The following is a 24,136-nucleotide window of genomic DNA, read 5'->3' as shown; positions in this document are numbered from 1 at the left end:
TGCTGTGAAGCTGCTCCAGCAACCAATGCTCTAGTATCAGTTGCTTGGAGTTCGCCTCTTCCTCCCTCTCTGTATTCTGGTTCCCCCATTGCCAGAGGCGCAGCTGTTGCATCTGTGCAATGGTGCAGCAGGCAAAGTCCCAAGGGAATTGGTAAGGGAACAAGGGGGGGGGCTTCAGTACTCCCCATCAAGCTCAGAGGAAGGCCACTCTGCCTCACTACAGCCCCTTACTGAGACTTACTGGGGGGTTGGGTTAGCCCTCTCCCAGTACCACAAGAAAGGGGAAGGGCCAATGAGAAATCAAGACCCTGAGACTGACAGTCCCCAAGGCCAATGGGAAGGGGTGAATGCCCCAGGTCAGCCCTATTGACAGGGCAGGCAGGCCAATGAGGGAGTCAGGAGCCAGGGTCCCGTCCTCCGTGTGAGCTGGAGCTCTCCGGGAAAAGCGGCCTGAGCTAAGGAGAGAGACAGAGCCTGAGCTGAGGCCAAGTGGAGTTGGAGCCAAGTGTGGTGAGCAGCTGGGGAGCGTGAGGGGGGACCCTGACCAGCAAGGGCGCAGTGCAGGGAGACGCCACCAGACACGAGGCTGGACTTGGGAGAGGGGTCGTATCCCCAACGGGAGGGCCGTGGCTGGGGAGAAGGGTCCTGCCACTGCCAGAGCAAGGTATCTCCGCAGTGCTGCCAGGGCCTGGGACGTGTGAGGAACAGACTGTGAATTTTCCCTATGTCCCAGAGACAGCTGTTTGTGGTACCCTGTGCCCAGACAGCAGGGTCACTTGTCTCCTTTAAGCTAACAGGGCCTGCTTTGGGGTGGGAGTCCCTCCAGCCCTTCCCCCATAACAATTACAGTGTGAGAGGCTGAGACTGGGGTTGCCCCAAGACTGCAGCTTCCCCCCTGGCCAGGTCAGCTTTGGGGTGGGAATCCCTCTCCACACTGATGATTCCTGCAATGGGGGAGCAGAGAAGCTGTAAACGTCTCTGAGCTGAGCCCCAAATCCAGCCTCACTGGTAGAAACAGAAAGTGATGACAGTGAGTGGAAATCAAATCTAGGCTCCGGGTAAGATCCAGCAGCTCTTTGTGGTCTCCCCATTCTACCAACTATCTCAATGCTCCAGAGTATCCCTGGGGTTGCCATAATTACAACTGTCATAACGTTGTGCTGCTTCAAAAGACCTCGGCTTTTTATTGGTGCCTAAAGTCCTTCAAAGTAAATAATACTGTTTAAGGTACCAACAGTTCAACATTATATCTGCCATCTTATAATGGACTTGGTTTTGGATTTGTTAATAAAGCTGTATTATCATCATGTGTCAGAATTTTTTGATATATCATAGAACGTAGTTGCCCTGGTAACCCCATTTGAAGCTTATCTGGACATGGCATGTCACTGAAGATCTCAAAGCATTTTGATAACATTAAAGATCTAAGCCTAACAACACTCCTATGAAGAAGCAATTTTACACATGCGGACACTGAGGCAGAGAGATTAAATATTTTATCTAGTGAGCCTGGGACAGAATCAGGACTAAAACTCTTATCATCTTGACTCCCATATCTGTGCTAGACCGTGCTGCTTCCCAGAAGTTACAGGATGCATCTTTTATGTTTTATTATCAAATAAATTAATCTTTCATAAACTGCTTATTTAGTAAGTAATCATATCCACTTTGCTTCCAAAGCCACTGCATCATAAAATAGAAATTGTTGTACTACAGCTTTACATATCCAGTGGAACATTATTCACGGCATTATTTCACAGTGATTCAGCATTTTCCCTTTAGCCAATGTTAAACCCAAGTTTTGTTAGTTCTGCAGATGCTAAAATGACTTCTGTATTTCTCAGTACCTTCTCCCCACAATAATGGGCCTGATTCTCCAGCCTATGGTGGCAACATTTCACACACACTTGGTGCTCATGTGTAAATGAACACATAAGGTGCAAGGCAATGGAGAACCTGACTTTTTAAATGCTTTCCAGCTCATCTCCCCTTTTTTAGCTTCAGGAATACTTAAGAGTGAAAAAGCCCAATGAAGCCGAACTCTCAAGTTTAATTGGAGGACAAGGTGGGCTACCTGAACCGCTGAGCCTGCTGAAAGTATTTTTCTGCCTCACATTTAGCTGCCTGTCTAATCACCTACTGTGCTTCATTGTCTCCTGTGACTTTAGACTTGACCTATTTCTTGGCTTTATGCTTGGCCTTTCCACTCTTCTCCTTTACCTCTAATCTTGCCCTCTCTCTTCCCTTTAGCTCTTTCTTGTTTTTCTCTTTGAATGTCTTTGTTTGCCTTTCTTTGAGCTGCTCTCCATATCCTCTGACAAAGGGCTCCCTGATGGGCTGATTTGCTGTTAAGACTTTCTTGGACAGATCATCTCTCTAGCATCAGTGGATCTATCAATGGCATTTATAGAGCTCTCAGTACAGCCTTTCTCATGCACTGTGTGAACTCTGGGCCTAGGGAAAGGAAGTTTATGTTTCTCTGTTGTCTTCTTTACTTTTGCCTGGTCTTTAGGATGGGATTCTAAGCCCTTTCTCAGCCCTTCTCAGGGCACTCAGATGCTGCTTCTTCTCTTTCTCTCCCAGTTCAGTTCTGGCTACTGAGCTTGTACTGGCAGCTGCTCCAGTGCTTGGAGAGTAGAAAGCAAGCCCTCACCTTTCCATGGAGGACTGTCACTCACTCTTTCTTCCTTGATTCCTTTCCTTTGATTTCTTCCCTCTCTCTCTGTAGGGGGCATCTAGTGTGTTCTGAAACTCTGGACCGGATTCTTGGGTCTGGCTGATCTGGGCAGGAGCCAAAGGATCACAGACAGAGGTGCTTTACAGCCACCTTTGTGCTCTCTCATTTCTAGGAGCAGCCAGGGACAGATTTTGCCCCAGCATAAGTTAGAGCAGCCTCAAGGCTGCTCTGATTTACACCAGTGGCAATTGCTCCTTTGAGTTAATTCCGCTGGCCAAGGATCTTACTCCATATTGTGTTGTGGGGCAAGGAGTACAGAGAATCCCATGTTGTTATAACAGAGTGAAGTGACTTATTTAGGGATAATGTGGAAATGGCAGATAATTAGCACTACTTCCAAAGGAAGTGTGACAACTGTATTAACTCTTTAGGTGCTTTCCAGCACAAAAACACTGAGATACCAAGGTGACGGGCATCTTGTAAATGGGCCAGAATAAGGAAAAAATAGTGATATTCTGTCGAGCACTGAGCTTCACACACTCCTAGTACCAAATGCTGCTCACAAGACTCTACTTCTAATAGACTGTATTGATCTTGTTAGCATGACCACCTCTCTTCTTTTGGCATGCTTTGATTAGCAGTGAAAGAGAAAGGGGTTGACATTTAATCTTCCATCATTAATTTTCATATATGAATGGGTCAGGTCACCTCTGTCAGAGTTTCTCTTCCAGGCTGCCTGAAGATTCAGGCAGCCATCATTGCAGCAGTTTACACTCAGCTTTCATTCTGAAAGTAGTTTTTGTGCCCAAGAGCTAGAGACTTACATTATCTATTAAATGAAAGAGGAGATGTTAGAGCACATGGTGTAACCACCAGCAGTGATGGTGTTTAGTAAGGGAGCAGACATGTAGGTAGGATGGGTATAGAAAAGTTTTTCAGTTACAGGGCTTTATCATCAGAGCCCGTTCATCCTAATGCAAATGAAATTCATAATTACAGAAAAGAGAACACATGGGCTTTTCAAAAACTCCTATCACTCATCTCATTACTGATACATTAATATACCACATGAGCCAGCGCACCTTTCAAAGCAGCTGTATGGAGAACAAAGAATAAAAGAGAAAAACAGCAAGGAAATAAAGAGGACTTTCCAAAGCAGAAAACAGGAGCCACAATAGCATTTGTAAATGAATTAATAAAATGATTTACTTCTGTAGTTTTATTATCAGCAGACTAACTGATGACTATAGCCCTTAATAAAGTTTACAGATTTGACTTTAAAACAAAATTCATTTTACCCACTGTAACCAATGGAAAAAATTAATGAACTTTTCTGAGGACATCAATGATCAATCATGGTTCAGAGAAATAAGAATTCATTCAAAACATTCATCTTTAAAGAAAAAAATGTTTTATAAACTTACAGCATCTAGTGACTGGGCCTGAACTCACCCATGACCACTAGGCAGTGAATTTATCAGAATAAACTCATTCATTTCTAAAAATTATTATACAGATATACCCTTCCTCCAAAGGGAAACTCCAGTAATTCTCTTCAGAATCACACAAGCTGCTTTGTAGCATATGCTAATCAATTCTGTCATTAAGTAACTTCTGTGGTGCATTCCAGCTGAGGATCTCAGAGCATTTAAAATATTAATGAAAGTAAACCTAAAAATTCCCCTGTGTAGAAGGGAAGTATCTTCCCTACCTGTGAGGTGGGAATACTACCTACAAAGCAGTTATGGGTGACATTTTCAAAACACTCCCAGGCAACATCCCCCAGCACGCTCCCCATTCATCAGCGCCAAACAATCCATCCCATCCAGGAGCCTTTCCTTCTCAAGGTCCTCCATTCTCCAGTCAAGCACCTCCCCAGCACCTACACCACCAATCACCTTGATGACTCAAGTCCCCAGCATTCAGGCAACCCACTCTACCACTGTCCCCCACGCACCCACCCACCCATGCAACCTACCCACCCAACATCCCCCAGGCATCCAAATCTCCACCCCACCTTCCTTTTCACCCAGCAGCTGGGTAACTCCCTAACGCACATACCACACACCAACCAACCTCTCTCAGCCAGCAGCCAGGCAACACTTCCCAGCACCCACCACCCAGACAGTCCACTTTGTGGCAAGTACCATATACACCAAAGGGAAAGAAAGGAGAAAAAAATTGCATTTGATCAATAATTGAGCACGAGCAATACCTAAACATTAGATCTCACAGAGACATTTTTAAAAGCAGTATCTCAAAGATGGGTTGCACAATACAGTTGCAATGATTTTCCAATGCACCTAAGGAAGTGTTCAAGGAATAAGCAGCTGCTGCCCTCTTGTGGGAACCTGTGCACTAGATTGGATTATTTAATTGCTAGCCAGAAGCTGTTCAGTCTGGTAAGTAAGGCCTTTTAGGAGACCTTTCACCATGTCTAGCCACTCTTGACCCTCTGCTGGATGGTGTCTTGCTGTGGTTACAGTATGCAGGTGTGGCCCCCTTTGATATCCCACACCCAGGCATTGTCACCCAGGTGTGATAGCTTCTGCTGTGATACTTCCCGGTGTTGACCAGCCCACTGGTTGGCTACTTGCCTGTAACTTCCCATTTGTGCTGAAGGTTGTGTCTCACCTCACCTGAACCTAATTCTAAGGCCCTCTCTCTTTAAGGGCTAGCCAGCCTCCCTGGATGTAGCCCCTCCTGGATGTAGCTAAGACCCACACTACCCTAAAGCCCCTTAGGCTGCCAGTATCCCATTTTATTTCCATAGCAGCTAGGGGATTGCTTCTTTCATTCCAGCTCCCTGTTAGTGCAGCCTCTGGGGTTGCTCCTGCAGGCTGTACTCTCAGTCCTTTTTACTCTAGGGCAGCTCCCAACACATCCTCTCATTATCTTCCTGGTACCACCTGGCCTCTGACCCCCTCTTCTGGACACAGTCAGCTCACTGGCCCCCATGTTTTCCCTAAAGCAGCTTATCTCCCTGTTACTTGTTAGGGTGATCTGGAAGGTGCTTCCTACCAGACCTCTCGTAAGGTTCAGTCACTTCATTTCTCCAGCCCCTCAGTGCCACCCTTCAGTAGGCCTACACAGCTGTCTGTTGGTCAAATGTTGCTTCTTGGTCCTAATATGATGGAAGTCATTTTTAGCTGACCCAACCCTAGGTCAAGGCCTGTCCCTTTAGCTGGGCTGCTCAGCCCTTGGCTTTAAAGGTGGCTACACAACTTTAAGTATATCACGTGGCCTTGCCAGTAAAGCCTCTTTCCCACATCACATCCAACATGTAGGTCTGTTCAACTAGGCAGCCCCTTTGTGAAACCAAGAGGGTTTCTCGCTGGCACACTGCTCCCCTAACTCTGAGCCAGCAGCCAGCAACTGTCATCCTAGTTAGTCTCTTATGTCACCAGAGCAACTGCATTCAGATCAGAAAAGTGTGCTGGAAAGACAGAATGATTACACGTCTAACGCTTGCCCTTTGAAGGCCAGCCTCTGTCAGGTGTGGGTTTGTTTGGTATTTCATCAAATGTCATTGATTTTGTGGATCAATCTTTTAGGGCTGCGAGGAAAAATACACCTAGACCCCAGGCTAAATCTGTAAGAGTTGTCCAATCTAAGGAGGAGGCAAACCCATTGACTCATCAGTACTGTTGAACTACAGCAATACTGTTGCTGACCCCAAATGCTGACAGTGAGACGTAGGTGTGGTGGTTAGAAACAACTTGCCATCTTATGGCAGTTTATAGATAAAATCATTCTGGGTGCACTTGAGATACTCAGATCTTAGAGCTGGTCAAACAATATTTGTTGAAGGCAAACCTCAGTGAATGCTGAGCTATTTTGGCTTCATGAATCACTTATAAACAAGGCTTCCTCTCAAACGTATTTGGTATACGAAGATATTTGACCAATATTATGACCGAACAAATGGCAATCTAGTCTGTGTGTTAAGTTAGGAATTGTTTGACTTTACTGTTTTAAGTTTTGAAATGGGTCACTTAAGTCCCATGGCTTCAGACCTAGCAAGTTTGCAGCATTTTACTTTCCTCTCAATGCCCATACAACCCTTCTCCTATTTTATAAGATTCCCCATTGCAGCGGTGACAATTTTTCTGAGGTAAGCAATGTGGTGGTGTCATCTGTTTGATCTGTGCACCAAGGAAGATGAGCAGATGGTGACTCCTCAATGAGACTCACTGCGGATTTGCAGAATGCACTAGTTTCAGTTCACTGATATTTGCACATCTTGAGTTTGGTTTCATTTTTGGGCTTCAGCAGCAGCATCTCTGAACTGAGCCCCAAATCCAGCCGCATTGGTTGAAACAGAAACTGATGACAGTGAGTAGAAACTGAAGTCCAGCTGCTCCAGCTAAAACCTAGACTCCTACTAAGATCCAGCAGCTCTCTGCAGTCTCCCCAGTCAACCAACTAATCCAACTCCCCAGAGGATCCTGAGGTTGCCATGGTTACATTTGCCAGAATGTTATGCTGCTTCAAAAGACATCAGATTTTTAGTGATACACAAAGTCCTTCAAAGTAAATACGGTTACATTGCCAACAATGCAACATTATATTTGCCACTGTACAATGGAATTGGTTTTGGATTTGTTAATAAAGCTGTACTATCATCGTGTGTCAGAATTTTTGATGTATCATAGAACATAGTTGCCCTGGTAACCCCATTTGAAGATTATCTGGACATGACCCCTCTCTGAAGATCTCAAAACATCTGCAAACATTAAAAAACTAAGCCTAACAACACTCCTCTGAAGAAGCTAGGTCTAAAAACCATTTTACAGATGACAACACTGAGGCAGAGAGATTAAATATTTTATTTAGGAATACAATGAGTCTGGAGCAGAATCAGGACTAAAACTTTATCATTGAGACTCCCAGGCCTGTGCTAGACCATGCTGCTCCCCAGAAGTCACAGGATGCATCTTTTATATTTCGTTATCAAATAAATTAATCTTTCATAAACTGTTTATTTAGTATGTAATTATATCCACTTTACTTCTGAAGCCACTGCATCATACAATAGAAATTGTTGTACTACAGCTTTACATATCCAGTGGAACATTATTCACAGCATTATTTCACAGGAATTCAGTATTTTTCCTTTAGCCAATATTAAACCCAAGATTTATTAGTTCTGCAAATGCTAAAATGGCTCCCGTAATTCTCCCTACAATAATGGGCCTGATTCTCCAGCCTATGGTGGCAGCATTTCACACACACTTGGTGCTCGGGTGTAAATGAACACACAAGGTGCAAGGCAATGGAGAATCCAGCTTTTTAAATGCTTTCCAGCTCATCTCCCCTTTTTTAGCTTCAGGAATACTTAAGAGCAAAAAAGCCCTATGAAGCCAAACTCTAAAGTTTAATTGGAGGACAAGGTGGGCTACCTGAACCACTGAGCCTGCTGAAAGGATTTTTCTGCCTCACATTTAGCTACTTGTCTAATCACCTACTGTGCTTCATTGTCTCCTGTGACTTTAGACTTGACCTATTTCTTGGCTTTAGGTTTGTCCTTTTCTTTGATTCTTCCTTGGCTCTCTTCCTTGTCCTTCTCTTTTGGTTTATGCTTGGCCTTTCCACTCTTCTCCTTTACCTTTAATCTTGTCCTCTCTCTTCCCTTTAGCTCTTTCTTGTTTCTCTCTTTGAATGTCTTTGTTTGCCTTTCTTTTGAGCTGCTTTCCACATCCTCTGACTCAGGGTTCCCTGATGGGCTGATTCGCTGTTAAGACTTTCTTGGACAGACAGCTCATCTCTCCAGCATCAGTGGATCTGTCAATGGCATCTTTAGAGCTCTCAGGGCAGCCTTTCCCATTCACCATGTGAACTCTGGGCCCGGGGAAGGGGAGTTTATGTTTCTTTGCTGTCTTCTTTATTTTTGCCTGCTCTTTAGGATGGGACTTTCCTGCCTTTCTCAGCCCTTCTCAGGGCACTCAGATGCTGCCTCTTCTCTTCTCTTCTCTTCTCTTCTCTTCTCTTCTCTTCTCTTCTCTTCTCTTCTCTTCTCTTTCTCTCTCAGTTCAGTCATGGCTACTGAGCTTGTACTGGCAGCTGCTCCAGTGCTTGGAGATTCGAAAGCAAGCCCTCACCTCACTATGAAGAACTGTCTCACTCTTTCTTCCTTTCCTTAGATTTCTTCCCTCACTCTCTGGATGGGAGATGTAGTGCGTTCTGATACAATGGACCAAATTCTTGGGTCGGACTGAGCTGATCAGAAGCCAAGAGACTAGAAGCAGTGGTACCACAAAACCACCTTTGTGCTCCCTCTTTTCTAAGAGGAGCCAGGGACTTATTTTGCCCTAGCATAGGTTAAAGCAGCTTCAGGACTGCTCTGATTTACACCGGTGGCAATTGCTCCTTTGAGTTAATTCTGCTGGCCAAGGATCACTGCACTCCTGCCATGCTCCCTCTTATCCTTTGTTAGTCTGCTAGTCTGGGAGATGGAGGACAGGATAATTTGGAGCCATCATACATTGCTTTATACCAGTCAGGGATTCCTCCTACAAGCTCCTGAGCTTGGGCAGCTCTTTCTCCCTTTTGCACCCTTGGGCTGGTACAAAGGGGGTGGAACAAGGATCTGGCTGGTGCAGGGAGCACAAAGAATCCCATGTTGTCATAACAGAGTGAAGTTAAGTATAATGTGGAAATGACATATAGTCAGCACTACCAAGGATGGTGAGACCTACTGTATTAACCCTTTAGCTGCTTTCCTGCACAAAAGCACGGATATACCAGGGCACGCCAGAGTAGGGAAAAAATAGTGGTATTCTCCCAAACACTGGTCACAACCTGAGCTTCACACACTCCTGATGCCAAGTGCTTCTCATGCTACTCTTAATGGACTGTGTAGATCTTGTTAGCATGACCACCTCTCTTCTTTTGGCATGCTTTTATTAGCAGTGAAATAGATAGGGGCTGACATTTAAACTGCCATCTTTATGTTTCCTACATGAATGGGTCAGGTCACTCCTGTCTGCTACTCTTCCAGGCTGCATGAAGACTCAGGCAGCCCTCATTGCTGTGGTTTACACTCAGCTTTTATTCTGAAAGTTGTTTTTGTGCCCAAGAGCTAGAGACTTACATTGTCTTTGAAATTAAAGAGGATTTTTTAGAGCACATGATGCAGCCACCAGGGAAAAGTGTGTGGCTCACTGAGCTGTTGTGAGCCAGGTGCTTATCTCCCTGTCACTTGTTAGGGTGCTTCTTACCGGCCCTCACATAAGGTTCAGCCACTTCCCTTCCCCGGCCCCTCAGTTCCATCCCTCTGCAGGCCTACACAACCACCAGTTGGTCAAACGATGCTTCTTAATCCTAACTCCCTATATGATGAAAGTCATTTTAGCTGATCCCTGCCTAAATCAAGGGCCTGTCTCTTTAAGGACTGCCCAGCCCACCTGGCAGGTGCCACTTTAAAAGTAGTTACACAGCTCTAAGTATATCAGATGGCCTTGTCAGTAACGTCTCTTGCCCACATAACATTTAACACTGTCACACTGCTCTCCTAACTCTGAGCCAGCAACTGTCAACTGCCAGCAACTGTCATCCTGGTTAGTCTGTTACAATGTCACCAGTACAACTGCCATCCTATTTACTCACTGCAGGCCGTTTACTGGGCTGTCACTGACTGGCTGTTGGCCTCTATCAGGTGTGGCTTTGTTGTTGTTTTTAAAAATCTCATATTGATTTTGTGGGTCTGAGATACCAGTCCAAGAGGGCTGTAAATTTATGTACTCATCCAATTCTTGCTTCACTTTCACTGTAATGAATGGAAAAAATAATCTGTAGAGAAGACCAAGACTGTTGTCAACGGCCTCTCGAGAGAACAAAACTGATAGCGACAGAAGTGATAATTCAAGGGGGTCAGCAATGTCAGGATTCCAGACACATAGGTATAGAGGTGTTTAGGGGGGGTTTCTGGTGTAGCGTGAGTTAAATAACACCATGCATATGAATACCATTCAGTTGGGGACGTCGCAGCACAAACTAGAAACTAATACAATGATCACCAGCTTTTGGACCCACAAATCCCACATTTTGTGGGACAATCCCAGTTTAGAGCCGGATTCTGCAGCCTTTAATCAGAGGAACTGTGATGTTGCTGCTAAAGATGGGTGACTGTCTCCTGTTTAATGACTAAAAATTGGCTGGGCAACCAGACAACTTCAGTTGGTAAAATCTTTACAAATATATAATTTGCTTCTACAGTGACCCAACATACTTGACATAGATTGATATGACTCACCTTTAAATTAGCACCCACTTTCTCTCCAGCCTTCTCTTACCAGTTATCATTCGTAAGAGTTCTATTTATCCCTTTTTCTTTTTGGATCATAGGAGAACACGGCCATGTTTTCTGTACTGGTGATTATTTAGGGAAACTAATAATATTTGTATTGTAGAAGCAGGTTTAAAGGAGTTTTCTTCCAAGGGAGAGTTAAAATTGGATGTCTAGTTCTAAACTGGATAACTGGGGTGTGCTGTTCATTGAGGCTCCCATCTGGGAGAGCCACCAGTGTGATTCTGGAACATGAGAGAGTGGGTGGGGGTACCTTTTCTGTATCTTTTTGTTGTTGTTGCTGCAGATGTTTCCTCTGTGACCTAAAAAGCTGGCTGTTCCTCATTGCCTAGTTAAATAATGGAACTGGTGGGTAATTTACCCCCTTCTTTCTCTCAATAGGCACTTACCGTCACAGACAATGCCTAGGAGTAACTCTGCTGAATCAACTCTCACCACTTCTAGCCAAGGGTCTTCAAAAACAACTGAGAAGCGCCAGGCAGATGAGAGTAAGTCCAACTAAAGAACAGTTCTTCGTTTTTGTTTGTAAAGCACTCTGGGCTCCTTTGGGAGTGAAAGTGTAAAATACTATAATTAGTGCTAAAGGGGGATTTTTATTTTCCCTGCTTTCCATGGAAAAAAGTTAGCAAACCAGATGTTTTTTAAAAACCTGTCAATATAGGCAGAAATGCAAGAGTTCAGCGGACATACATTTCACAACACTAGCACTCCTGGCAAGCTTAATCCCTCCCTACAATACAGGCAGTCCTGATCCTGCAACCCTTGCTCATGCAAGTGGGAAGTCAGGAAGTTCATGGCAAGAAGGTTTACATGACTGGACTCCCTGTGTGCATTTTAGCTTTTCTTCAGGGTAATTGAGTGTACATGCAGATAAAATATTATCTAATCATAACCAGAAAACACTGCCCAATCACACAGGCCAACTGTAACAGATAGCTACACAGAATAAAGGGTTCATGATATCTCTCTGAGCCAAACAGAAGACATGGGGTCTTGACAAGCTCCCACTGAAGCCCATGGCATAGAAATACAGAACAATAAACTTTCTCTAATGCTTAAGTTTACACTGGATAATGAGTTCCTTTCATTCCTCCTCTTATGGCTGCAGCAGTTGCTAGAGAAGCCTGCTATACTTTAATCTCCTCCATTACAGCATCTTCATTTGCTGAGGCTCTTCAGTGAAGGAGGCACCACCACTAAGGGCCAGCAAATGATCTCCAGATAGCAAGTGCTATTCTATAGGGTATGAGCAGTCTGTGCAGCCCACCGTGAGAACAGGAAATCTAGTCTCAAGGCATTTTGTTGGTCACATCTACCCACCAGTTACAGCAGAAAGAGAACAGGAGAAGAGCAATGGAAGGGGAGACACAGAGAAAACAAATTGTAGATCCCAGAAGCACTTAGACTCCACCTGAATGGTTGGAGGAAAATAGAAAGGAAACTGGGACAGGTTGCCTGCCTAATGACATGATGTTTCTTTGACAGGTGAGGTATTTACCAGAATGTCCTACTTGGCGGTTGAGACCAACACCAATGCTTCATCATCCAGTGGATCTCTGCCACCCCAAAAGAGTGTGCTACGTATGTACGATGGAACTTTTTCTCTTATAATATATATTCCTGATGCTCAGTAGCAAGAGTAAGGAAAGCTTTCACAAGCAAAAGCTACATCAAGGGCAGGTAGTCTGACATGGAGAGTGGAATGCAAAGGATTGCATTGATGCAACTAACAGATGTGTAATTTCACTGGCAAGAAAGGCTGATGTGCATTTTTTATTTTGTTTGTTTTCTTACTAGTCCAAAGATGTGATGCCCTACACACAACTCCATGGCATCTTTGTCTATCTACCTGTCTGTAACACAGCAACTCTGGAAAACTCAATCCAATCAATTCCAGAATGTCAGGGAATGTTCTTGGCATCAGTGGGCAGAACCGTATTGACTTTGGTGAGAATCAGAAAACTGGAAAAGCCTGATTTCCACTCTGGAGGCAGAAATGAGGCAACAACTTTAGGGTTAGATTATGCTAGTCAGTAGTTTCTTTTACATATTCTAAAATACGGTTTTCCTACAAGTCCATGAAAGAATATGCTGTACTGTAAATTAAATTCACCTAATTCAGTCTGCAGTTTACATTTGGAAGGATAAATTTTCAGCCGTTTTTGGGCAGATACCTTGTCTTTACATTTGTCTGTAAAGGGCATGGCACACACTTGGGGCTACATTATAATAATTAATAGTAATAAAGGCTAAAGTCACTTTCCCTATTTCACATAAAAAGTTGTGCTCCCCACACCACCCCCAGAAAACACCTATGCGACCCTGAGATTGGAACCACTAATGTAAACAAATGTAATAATGTAGGAAAATCCTGGTGTATGTGTGTGCTAATGTATATTTTGTGTGATGTCCCATCGGTGGGTTAATGAAGATGTGAATGTGGAAGCAATTTAAAGTAAGGGGCTGATCAAAAGCCCATTGAAATCAATGGAAAAACTCCCATAGTTTTTGATGTCCGTTAGATCAAGCCCTACCTGCTTTGTGGTTTGTTTTCACAGGAACAGTATTTAACATCCCGTGCCTTCTGATAATGGCCTTTGTCTTCCTCCCAAGAGCCTTCATAAAGGCTTGCATCTCCAGAAAGTAAGCGTGAAAGTAAAATTCTTCTGAAGGGTGTATTGGGGAGGAAATGGATATTCAGGAGTCACAATAGGAAACTGGGCCAGAGAGACTGGGATACGAGTTAATGGGCCTGTGGGTCCAGTTGGAAACAAGAAGTCCATGATTCACATTGGCTACTGTTCGGATTGTCACTGGGACAGGTTCTGTGCAGTTCTGTGGCAGCTGCTCATGAAACCAAATAGTAACAAAGTCCCTCTGCTGGCTCACTACCTAGACCTGCCATTGGCCAAAATCTCAGTCCCTGAAAACAGCCTGAGTAAATGAGCTAATCAGAGGAGAGTGCTGTGAGGCCCAGGGTATAGAGTATATGGCTGCTATTGAAGCCTAAGGGCCGCAGTAGCATCTGACTGATGCTTCTTCCCTCAAAGTCCATGGATATGATTTGACCAGTCTCTCTGGCCCAGTTTCGCTAGTCACAGATCCATCAGCCATATCTTGCTTCCTCTTTGCCTCATCCCCACCCTATCCCCAATTCTGCTGCATTTTAGATTAGGGCATGCAGAATCTTCTATGGAACGCAGGAGGAAGGGACCTCTATGCAAGCTCTCTGCAACTAAGCCCTCACTTCAGAGCAGAACCACATCAGTTCCGCTCCCAAATGGGTGCTATTAGCCTGCAATGGGGGTTACAGGATTTGCCCCAGCCCAAATAAATGCAATATCAGAACAAGATTGTATGGGTATGTATGGATGTTGTGATAACTCTGTGCTTCATCTCCTTCAGAAACCTAATCACCTTGCAGAATGGCAAGAAATTCTTCAAGATCCTGTTGTTGCTGGTTCCAGTCATTTATGGTGAGTATTCATGGAATTCAGGGGACATATAAAGGTCTAATCTCAACTTCCAGTTTAGAAACAAAAATGCCTGCTTACTGAATTAATCTAATTGCATTGATTTAGGGATTCTTATGGCTAGAGCTCACTCTGTTATTTTATGTGTGTGTTTTTCTTCACTCTCTACCAAGATAATTCCATGGCCAAAAACACCTCCAAGCTCCTCCTAGTATTTCCAAATAACAATCACCCTTTCTTTTCCTTGCCATCCTGCTGGAGTAAATAGGTTGGTTAGTTGATAGGTTTGGGGGAGGAATGGGGATAGGCTGGGTTGTGGGAGACAGAGTAGGTGGGTAGTATGCAGAGATTTTTTTCTGTGTGAGGAAGTCCTGTCTTGTGAGGAAAGCGAAGTTGAAGGGCTAAGTTGCACATTTAAACCTGATTGTGGTGAGGACTCTAGCCATTCATATCTCTTGTGGGAGCAAGTGAGTTCCATAGTCTAGAACCAGCTCCTTTGAAAGTTTTGTCTCTCTTCCTCAGGAGCCTCCCATTATTGGTCAACATGACATTGCACTGTTCAGGAGGAATACTCTGGGAGGTCACACATGTGAGAGGGGAGACAATCTCAGCAGGGCCGGCTCCAGACCCCAGCGCGCCAAGCGCGTGGTTGTGGCGGCATGCCGCAGGGGGCGCTCTGCCTGTCGCTGGGAGGGCGGCAGGCGGCTCCGGTGGACCTCCCGCAGGCGTGCCTGCGGATGCTCCACTGGAGCCGCGGGACCAGTGGACCCTCCGCAGGCACGTCTGCAGGAGGTCCACCGGAGCCGCAGGACCGGCAACCGCCAGAGCGACCCCCGTGGCGTGCCGCCGTGCTTGGGGCAGCGAAATTGCTAGAGCCGCCCCTGAATCTCAGATAGCCAGGGCCAATCCCAGGGATGGCTTTGAATGTCAGGACAGAGACCTAGACCTGAACTCTGTTCAGAGGAGAGAGAATTCAGAGAGAGGAGTATTGGGGAGATGTGCTCACCATGACCAGTGTTGTCCTGAAGACTGGCTGCCGCATTCTGTACCAGTTGGAGCTCTCAGAGGGTGTGGTAGCATTCCTAGATATATTGAGTTGCAATAATCATGTCATGGGTATGTGGCTCTCTGAGGCTGGGCATAAGTCTGATAGGCTGGAGCACAGTTTTTTCAGAGCTATATGCACCCCAACTTCAGCTCTCCGTAGCCAACATGTTATGTGGGTTTGGAAGTAGATAACTTAGTTTGGTGGTGATTACAAATCTTGATGAAATAATTCTCTGTTGTGTGTGTGATTTGCAGCAGGTATTTACTGTGTTGGCTCACTATCGTCCAGGAGATTAGCAGAGGGGCTAGCATCACAGGTAAGTGTCTCTTGGGACAGGAAAGAAACCTCCTCTGAGCCAAAATGAGAAGCAGCTTCAGTAACTGCCTTCCTAGACAAAGTTGCAACCCACAGCATCTGTGACAGGCTCCTGCAGTTTTTGCACTTTCATCAAACAGGCAGAATGGCCATTAACGTTAATAAGACTTTTGCCTGTACCATATAAGGGAAAAGTTGGGGCTGCAGGATGCGACTCCCTATATGCACTGGGATTACTGGTGTCAATTCATTGGGCGTATTGTATCTGACTCCAAAGAGAGGAAGGAATGTCTACCCTGCCTACCTTGAGAAGTCTCCACTGAGACCGTATTAGTGGTTAGTATATTTGCTTGCCTTTCTCTTACAGGAAACGACAGAGCTACACGAAACAGAGCTGAAGTCACTGTGGTAAGAGGGATTTCTTGACAATGAATTTATTCCCTACTTCAGTGGAGGTGTCACTAACTCTCTGGCTAAATATGAATGATTATGTCTCCTAGTAGCTGGTTCACTCTGAGGATTAGAGCTGGCTTACTCAGCTAATAGAGTGACTCCTTTTACTGAAGCAGTACAGGGGTTCTTGCTTTTGCAACTGAAGGTCCTAGGTTCTATCCCTAGTGATGACAGTGATGTCCTCAGGAATGCAGTCTCAGGTTAACCACAGCACTCCAAGTGCACAAAGGTAGCAGAGGTCCTGTCCAGATTACAGCAGCATTATATCTGGTATCAATGAAAACTCATTCTCCTAAATATGGAGGGAATGGGGCAAGTTTGTCCATCTGACCAGCAAAAAGAGAGGCATGGGTGTATTTGCAGTCTCTTGTTCTCACTGAATGCAGAATAGTGTGTAATATCTGTTTTTCCATGTTTTCAAGGCAGTCACACACTTTACTGGAAGAAAAAGTCCATGAAATAGAACACATTAAAGAGCAGATGCAGCATCTGCGTGCAGAGATCAATGGTGTGATGGAGGGTATCCTGCATTCTGTTCAAGAAATCCTGGAGGAGAGTGACATCCCAGGAGAGAACAGAGATGTAAGAGGCTGGAATTGTATAATTAGACCTTTCTGTAGCTCTCCCTGTACTCTCACACTGCTTCCTGTCACACCATTCCCAGCCAATTAGGGCCTGTTAGTCCTTGCTATGGACCTGAACATTATGGGTGGGATTTTCAAAACACTCAGCACTAGCCTGACACTGCTTCCATTGAAATCAGTGGGAGATTTACCACTGACTTTGCTGGGAGCAGAGTTGAAATCTCACTCTTGGAGATTTCTCACTGCTGTGCTCTGACAGTATCTGCTAGAACTTTGGTAATTATGGCATTGCTCACCAAAATGTCTTGGAACTGTAACACTGAACATTACCATGTGGGTGGCACTATACCAGTAAAATTGTTTAGGTTCCTACTTGTTCCTGGAAATGTATAATCTGGAATCCCGTAGTCCTTAAACAGTTGATCCTAAACTGCAGCTAGAGGTATGAGGTGTTTCTTACATTACAGGATAGCAAACCTAATTTCAGAGGCAGTGAGTGTAGTAATTAAGGCATTGAACTGAGAGTCAGGAAAGCTGTGTTGTATCCCTGTGTAGCAGAGCATGGCACAGCCCCCTTTGGCTCCTGCCTCTGCTAGATTCACAAAGTCACCCTGCGTTTAGTAACTACTCATGCAGTTTATTCACAGACTTGTTCCCACCACTGTTTCACCATATACAGTTGGCCCTTCATTGTCTGCAGACAGGAGGGAAGAGCTATCCTCCCCATTTCCCTTTCTTTCTGCCCCTGTCCCTGGCTGCTTCCTTCTGAGGCTTTTATACAGCCCCAGGCAACAGCTGTCTCTGCTTCCTCAATTAGGTCCAGATTACCTCCAGCCAGCATTAATTTATTCCCCTAAATGAAAACTGGCATGACTGAAGGCTGAATCATCACCCTGTCACACCCTGACTCTGACATTGTCTTGCTTTGTGACCATGGGCATGTCTCTTAGGCTTTTTATGCATTTATTGTTCCATTTGTACGACTGAGATAATACTTCCCTGTCTTTATGAAGTGCTTTGAACTCCTTGGATGGAAACACTGTATAAATACATCTTATAGTAATAAGGGCTAGTTTTTGTTTTTTAACTTAACCCTCTCTTCCCATCATGGAGACATGATCATTTCAATTCCTTAGCCTTGATACCTGTTCTCAAAGTCACTTTTAACTGAGCCACCAACTTTAGTGAAGGAGTATATAAGATTCTCCATCAGTGCCTCTTAGCTCTCTATCTGGATCATTACTGAGTGGTGAGATACTCTTCCTCGCATTCTGGGGACTGGATGGTACTCATGGTGCTCGCATAGTCAGCTGGCCTCTAGAACAACAGAATGATGTGGAAACCAAACCCAGTTCTCTGACACAGCAGTGGAGAGCTTTACTGTGTGGCCTCCGCCTCAATAGCTGAATGAGTTTATATCCTTCCAACAGTTACTGGGAAAACTTATTTGAGATGGAAGTTACGGTTGTGTGTTTTATTGTGATTTTTCTCATTGACACTGAGTATTTCTCCTTAAGTGCCTGTGAGTATTTATGTTGTTTGCAAATATCTTTCCCTTCATTACCTTATGTCTTCTCTTTTTTTTCAGCAAGTGCTAGAGATGATAAATGTAGCATTTAAGAAGGTTTATGAGGACCATGTCCAGATGCCTGACTGGGCTCAGAAATCCATAGGTAAGGACACTAATAGCATTCTGCTCTTATATAGCACCTTTACAATGATAAGTATAGTTATTCCTCCTTAACAAACTGGGGAAACTGATACACAGAGGTGCTAAGCTGACTTGCCTATGTTCAGACAAGAAGTCAGTGGCAGAGTCAGGGATACAACCCAAGCCAGCAGAATCCCTGTCCTCTCCCATCACCAGTAGACCATGATGTCTCTGGTAATGTTGTTATGAACTTTTAAAAAAGTATCTGAGACATTCTTCTCTGCACTGATTTACGCACTTCACCAAGGTGAATGGGAGATCTTGATTTTCCTTACAATAGTGTGACATAAACCCATTATAGATATTGATTCATCATTTATACCATGCTAATCTCCATATCAGATCATTATGGGATGATCTCTACATCATATTGTGACATAAATCCAGCCATAAGACATTGTAGCACTCTTTTTCTTTGACACCTAGGAATTCAGATACCGCTATGAGGAACATAGAATGGATAGACTGATGGTCTATATGTAACATTAGAAATATCTTGTAATCCACTGCTTGTCATAGGGTCTGGGCTTTCTTAATCTATTCATATTTTAATTGCAGGTGCCACCATTGATACAGACAGAACATCTAAGAGTTTTGAACTTGGGAGAACAGAGGGGTGTTGTTTTGGTTCATGGTTCTTTTCTTCTGCAAACCCTCCAGATACTATTTTACAGGTAGAGCACATCTGTCTACTTTGTGTATTCTCTTATACTACTTTCAAATGTCCTCATTCAAAAACTGTCTCAAGAAACCTGTTCTTCAGTGATGGACCTACAGTTAGTTAGTCAACTAATTAAGGAAAGGTTGAGGGGCAGTCGGGTGTAGATAACATGTATTTAAACCCACACCCACAAAGGGAATTAGGCGTTGCAACGCTCAGTACCATGGCACCTAACTTTTAGGTGCCTGAAAAGTCACAGGAACAATACTGTGAACCACAAAGCCTGAGTTAGGCACCTAGGCTTCCTATACAATGAATAGGAAGAGATAGGCAACTTACAATGGGATCCACAAAAGTCATCATACTAGGCAGGGTGTCTCCTAAGCTAGCCGATGGGAGATGCTGATGAGAGGGGGTGTCCTAAAGCCCTCCCCTCTCTTGGAGATAGGTGCCTGATTCTAATTAGTGATTCACAAGGGGAACCCCTCTCCTGGAGTTAAATGGCTTAGGTGCCCAAGTCATTTCTTGTGAGAATGAGTTAGGTGCCTACCTTGCTCCACATAAAAGGCCAGAGGAGGATGTTCCCACCTTATAACTTTTAGCCCCGTGATTAGAGCTCTAACCTGACATGTTGGAGACCCAGGTTGAATTCGCCCCTCTGCAGGGGGAGAGAAGAAATTTGAACGGGGTCTTCTCCCAAGAGTGCTCTAACCACTGAGATATGGGATATACTAATGTGTGGCTTCCTCAATCTCTCCTGTTGAAGCTGTTCTGCTATGGATAAATGAGTCATTGAAGTGGGGGACTGGACCCAGGTCTCCCACCTCCCAGCTGGTGCCCTAACCACTATACTGCTCTGTACTCTCTCTCTCTCTCTCTTTCTTGCTCAGGCTTTGATGTGAGATAGGTGTCTGGTGGCCTAGAGGAAGGCAGCAGTGCACATATTTAGAGGCAGAAACATAGTTGCCAATGGAACTTTTACCCAGAAGACTTTGGCACCGAGTCAGATTAGGCACCTACAACATTCAGCAGAAATTTTTTGGATCGCAGTGAAGCCTAAAACTGGAACATAAGCACCTAAACCCAAGACATAGTTGCCTAAGTCTGGGTTTTAGGCAACTAAGTATCTTTGTGGATGAGGGCCTTTGAGCCTGATCTGAAGCCCACTGACATCAGTAAAAAGAACAGGAGTACTTGTGGCACCTTAGAGACTAACACATTTATTTCAGCATAAGCTTTCGTGGGCTACAGCTCACTTCTCAGATGCATAGAAGAAATGAGCTGTAGCCCACGAAAGCTTATGCTGAAATAAATGTGTTAGTCTCTAAAGAGCCACAAGTACTCCTGTTCTTTTTGCGGATACAGACTAACACGGCTGCTACTCTAAAAACTGACATCAGTGGAGTTTTTGCTTCTTTATTTACACAGACTAAAAACCCCAAGGACATAAATGTGTAGTTAATGCATATAAAAATCTATACATTTTAATTGTCTTTCTCTCCTTCGCCCTTCATATGTTGCTTGCCTCCTTAGCAACTGATCCAGTGCCCTCTGAAGTCACTGGAAAGATTCCCATTAACGTCCGTGGGTACTGGACTGGGATCTTAGATTGTAAGATCTTTAGGGCAAGGGCCATGTCTCCCTGAACGTTTCTTAGTGTCTTAGCACCACAAGCCCCTGATGGTCCTTGGGGTCTCTAGACACTAATGCAATAGAAATAATCAATAAAAAGTAATAGTAGCGATTCCCTTTCTTCCTCCAAGAAGGGTGAAGAAATCAAGTAATTTCCTGTAAACCCAACATTATGGCATGAGTGTTTTTATGAGGGTGAATCAGGCCCACTGGGAGCAACCTCCAATGTGTACCACTCTGAATATGTCATAGCCTTCTTCACCAGGTTCCTGGGTACACTCGGGCTGGTTACAGCATTTTAGTTCATAGAAACCATTTGCTCCCAGTAGTGGAAGAATGACTGTATCACAACAAAAATCCCTTTTATGTGCATGTTATTTCTTTGCCCCAACTTCCTGCTGGCATTTGTACTTAACACCACTGAAAACCATGTTCTTTTCTGTTGTCTGTGATCTTTAATCTTTAGACCCATGCTTTGAATGACTGCAAACACCTCTGGCCTGATTTAAAAATAATTCTTGGGCCCCAGTGCAGATGTGTAATAGAAAGATGGAACTTTATTGACTCTGATGGACTAAGTTCAAGTATTATTGGAAAGGCAGTTTTCCCTATAATAAATAATAATAAAGTCTCAGGTTTGATCTATGAACTCAGTGTCATAAAATATTAAAGCTCTCTGTTCAGGTGATAGACAGGCAAGGAAATCTACATTTTGTAGATTTGATAGAACTGTATTAATTTACCAGCATAAAGTCAAATAACAGAAGACACCAATGTTTGGGCTTTTCACTGAATACACCTGTATGTGGGATGTGTTACTCCATTAGTGTTAATTGGAGTTGGTTTCTGCTTCCAGCCAGACGTTCACCCTGGAAACTGCTGGGCTTTCCAAGGATCTCAGGGTCAGGTAGTAATTAAGTTGCCTGAAAAAATTTACCCAACCGCTGTTACACTTCAGCACATCTCTAAAGCAATCTCTCCCTCTGGAGATGTAACTAGCGCCCCAAAGGATTTTGCTGTATGTGTGAGTATCTGCCTTTAACTTTTTAAACTGGAATTTTTTGGTGGATAAATACAAGAAAAGAGACTTGCTTTGTATGTCTGTTTACAGGATATGAGGCCTGTTCTCTTCACAATTGTGCACAAGTTTAAGGAAATTTTTCAGATGAGGTGGTAATTTTATCACTATTAACAGTGTTCATTTCTATAGTCCTTTTTGTCTGAGTATCTCAAAGTGACTTTACAAATAATAACTAAGCCTCACAACAACCTTGTGCTATTGGTAAAGGATTCAGAAGGATAACATCGTCCACCTCTTAAGTGGAAGCAGCAGCTGTTTAACATCATCACACAATAGGTTTAGGGGAGCTCACTTGAAATTGCAGCAAAGACTTAGGGTACTTCTACACTGAATAAAAAAAGACCACAGCAAATCTCAGGGCCTGGGGTCAACTGACTTGAAGCTCAGGGGGCTCATGCTGTGAGCATGGGTGGCGGATATAATAAGCCAGGGGAGGTCAAGCCTCCCCAAACAGGTTGTGGCGCACCTCCCTCTGGAGGCACACTGCTGGTCTGCTGCCTTTGGAGCGCCGCTGCAGGAAGGGCACCCAGGCTGTGACCCCACCCATGCTCTGCCCCAAGGCGCCACTTCCGCATCCTGCTTTGCCCTGTGGCCCTGCCCACACTGCTCCTCTTCGTGCCCTCACTCCTCTTCTCCCCTGAAGCTGATGGGGACTCGGGTGGGCGGGCCTGGGACTCCAACCAGCTGGGGCCCGGGGCAGCTGGACACAGCTGGCAGGCTCAGGGTGGCCAGTGAGCTGGGGACTTGGGGTGGCCGATGGCTCAGGGCCAGTGGCCCAGGACTCAGGGTTGCTCGGTCGGGCAGTCTGGGGCTTGGTGGGGGCTCGGCCAGGCCAGCCAGGGCTCATCTGGACATGGTGGGGGTCTCGGAATGTTTACATTCCAATACATCATCATTCCTTCCAGCTGTCTTCCCACTCTGATTTTAGGGACTGGATGAGGAAACAGGGAAAGAAACTCTACTGGGAACTTTTATGTATGACTCAGGAAAAGAGACCATTCAAACTTTCCAACTGAAGGTACTTTAAAGGGTGATGAGATGACACTGTATGCGTACAGGTTTGCCTACCAGGTCTTGGAGAGGAGAGGATATAGAAATCTCTCTCTCAGAGGAGATTCCAAAGTGGTTAAATGGTGGTTTTGGAGAACAGAACTGTATTGTGTGAGGATATGGGAAGGGAGAGATGATACCCCCAGTTCCTGTGTGAACTTGTTTTCAAAGGAGACCCCTGGCTAAATTCTCCCCTTTTGGCAAAGTCCTGCTCCCGCAACAGTCATTCTAAGTTGCAGAAGACAATGGCTTTGCAGGGAGCAAAATATTTGTAGGGCCAACTCAGCAAGCAGGTGCATCTTCACCAACTTCAGAGGCAACACATCAGTGTACATCAGAGTTGAACGTAGACTCTGTTCTTCCTTACTTCTACTTTTCTCCCTGAATCAGCCATCTTTCTCTTCCCCAACCTTTTGTACCAGAAGCAATGGAGGGAAGGTGCTTAAGAAGCTAGGCAGCTGTGTTTTTGAAACACCTAGGTTTCATTAGTACCAGCCTGAACAAAGCAATGGAGTAAATGGGGTCAGGGAAGAAAGAAAGAACACAAAACTGGAGAGGCAATGATCGTGGTAGATGAAATTTCCTGTTGTTCCAGGCCCGCACCACAGCTGATTTCAGCAGAGAATTTCAGCTTTCCATAGTTGGTGCTAAAGACTTTCAGAGCTCTGGAGTTTGATTTGCCATACATTGAGACAAGCTTAGACCTGGTATAAGTCAGCACAGTTCCCATTAATTTCAATGGGAATTTTGTCCTCTTACCTCAGGGCTGAATTTGGTCCAATAGTAGGGTTAATATAAAGACAGAACTGGGACTGAAGAAAACTGTTTAAAGTAACACAAGTTTTGATTTTTCTTAACTTTTTTTAATTTCAGAGTGAACTTTCCAAATTTTTTGTTTACATAAAATTCAATGTGCTGAGTAACTGGGGTAACCCAGAGTACACTTGTGTTTATCGAGTCAGGGTACATGGGAAGATGACAGACAAGAGCTGAGGCCTGTAGTAAGAAGACATGCAGTGAGAACACCATCAGAAAAGTAAAGGCACCTAAAAATGACAGCTTTTGTCAACTAGTGACTCTCCTCTGTTCTGTTAAAGAAATAAAGAAAATTTAAATTGGCTATGTGTAGAGTCATGAATATTG

General features: G+C 44.4%; 1 protein-coding gene across 6 annotated transcripts; it reads left to right on the top strand.

The window, feature by feature from the left end:
• The first annotated feature begins 377 nt into the window (after positions 1 to 377).
• LOC120407452 (SUN domain-containing protein 3-like) lies at positions 378 to 24,113 on the top strand. 6 transcript variants are annotated; one of them, XM_039543099.1, is made up of 13 exons: positions 378 to 510; positions 11,367 to 11,473; positions 12,471 to 12,566; positions 13,544 to 13,628; positions 14,391 to 14,461; positions 15,761 to 15,822; positions 16,189 to 16,229; positions 16,697 to 16,856; positions 18,447 to 18,531; positions 19,128 to 19,243; positions 21,719 to 21,886; positions 22,872 to 22,961; positions 23,867 to 24,113. In XM_039543099.1, the coding sequence occupies exons 2-13, from the start codon at positions 11,386 to 11,388 to the stop codon at positions 23,984 to 23,986; spliced, it is 1,182 nt and encodes a 393-aa protein (XP_039399033.1). In that variant the 5' UTR covers positions 378 to 510; positions 11,367 to 11,385; the 3' UTR covers positions 23,987 to 24,113. The 6 variants fall into 6 exon arrangements, with proteins under 6 accessions (XP_039399033.1, XP_039399034.1, XP_039399032.1 ...); XM_039543100.1 differs by lacking the exon at positions 378 to 510 and adding an exon at positions 6,118 to 6,173; XM_039543098.1 differs by lacking the exon at positions 378 to 510 and adding an exon at positions 9,967 to 10,334.
• Positions 24,114 to 24,136: the final 23 nt, after the last annotated feature.

This window comes from Mauremys reevesii, linkage group 6 (genome assembly GCF_016161935.1).
Source record: "Mauremys reevesii isolate NIE-2019 linkage group 6, ASM1616193v1, whole genome shotgun sequence".
In the NCBI taxonomy this organism is placed as follows: domain Eukaryota; kingdom Metazoa; phylum Chordata; order Testudines; family Geoemydidae; genus Mauremys; species Mauremys reevesii.
This window is presented reverse-complemented; position numbering and strand designations above follow the sequence as displayed.

Bases quoted from the DNA above. Each gene is read 5' to 3' on its own strand.
- LOC120407452 (XM_039543096.1), top strand. From the start codon at position 10,556: ATGTCAGGATTCCAGACACATAG. The intron at 16,230-16,696 runs GTAAGAGGGATT...CATGTTTTCAAG, and splicing joins ACAGAGCTGAAGTCACTGTG to GCAGTCACACACTTTACTGG. The intron at 22,962-23,866 runs GTACTTTAAAGG...TTTTAATTTCAG, and splicing joins TTCAAACTTTCCAACTGAAG to AGTGAACTTTCCAAATTTTT.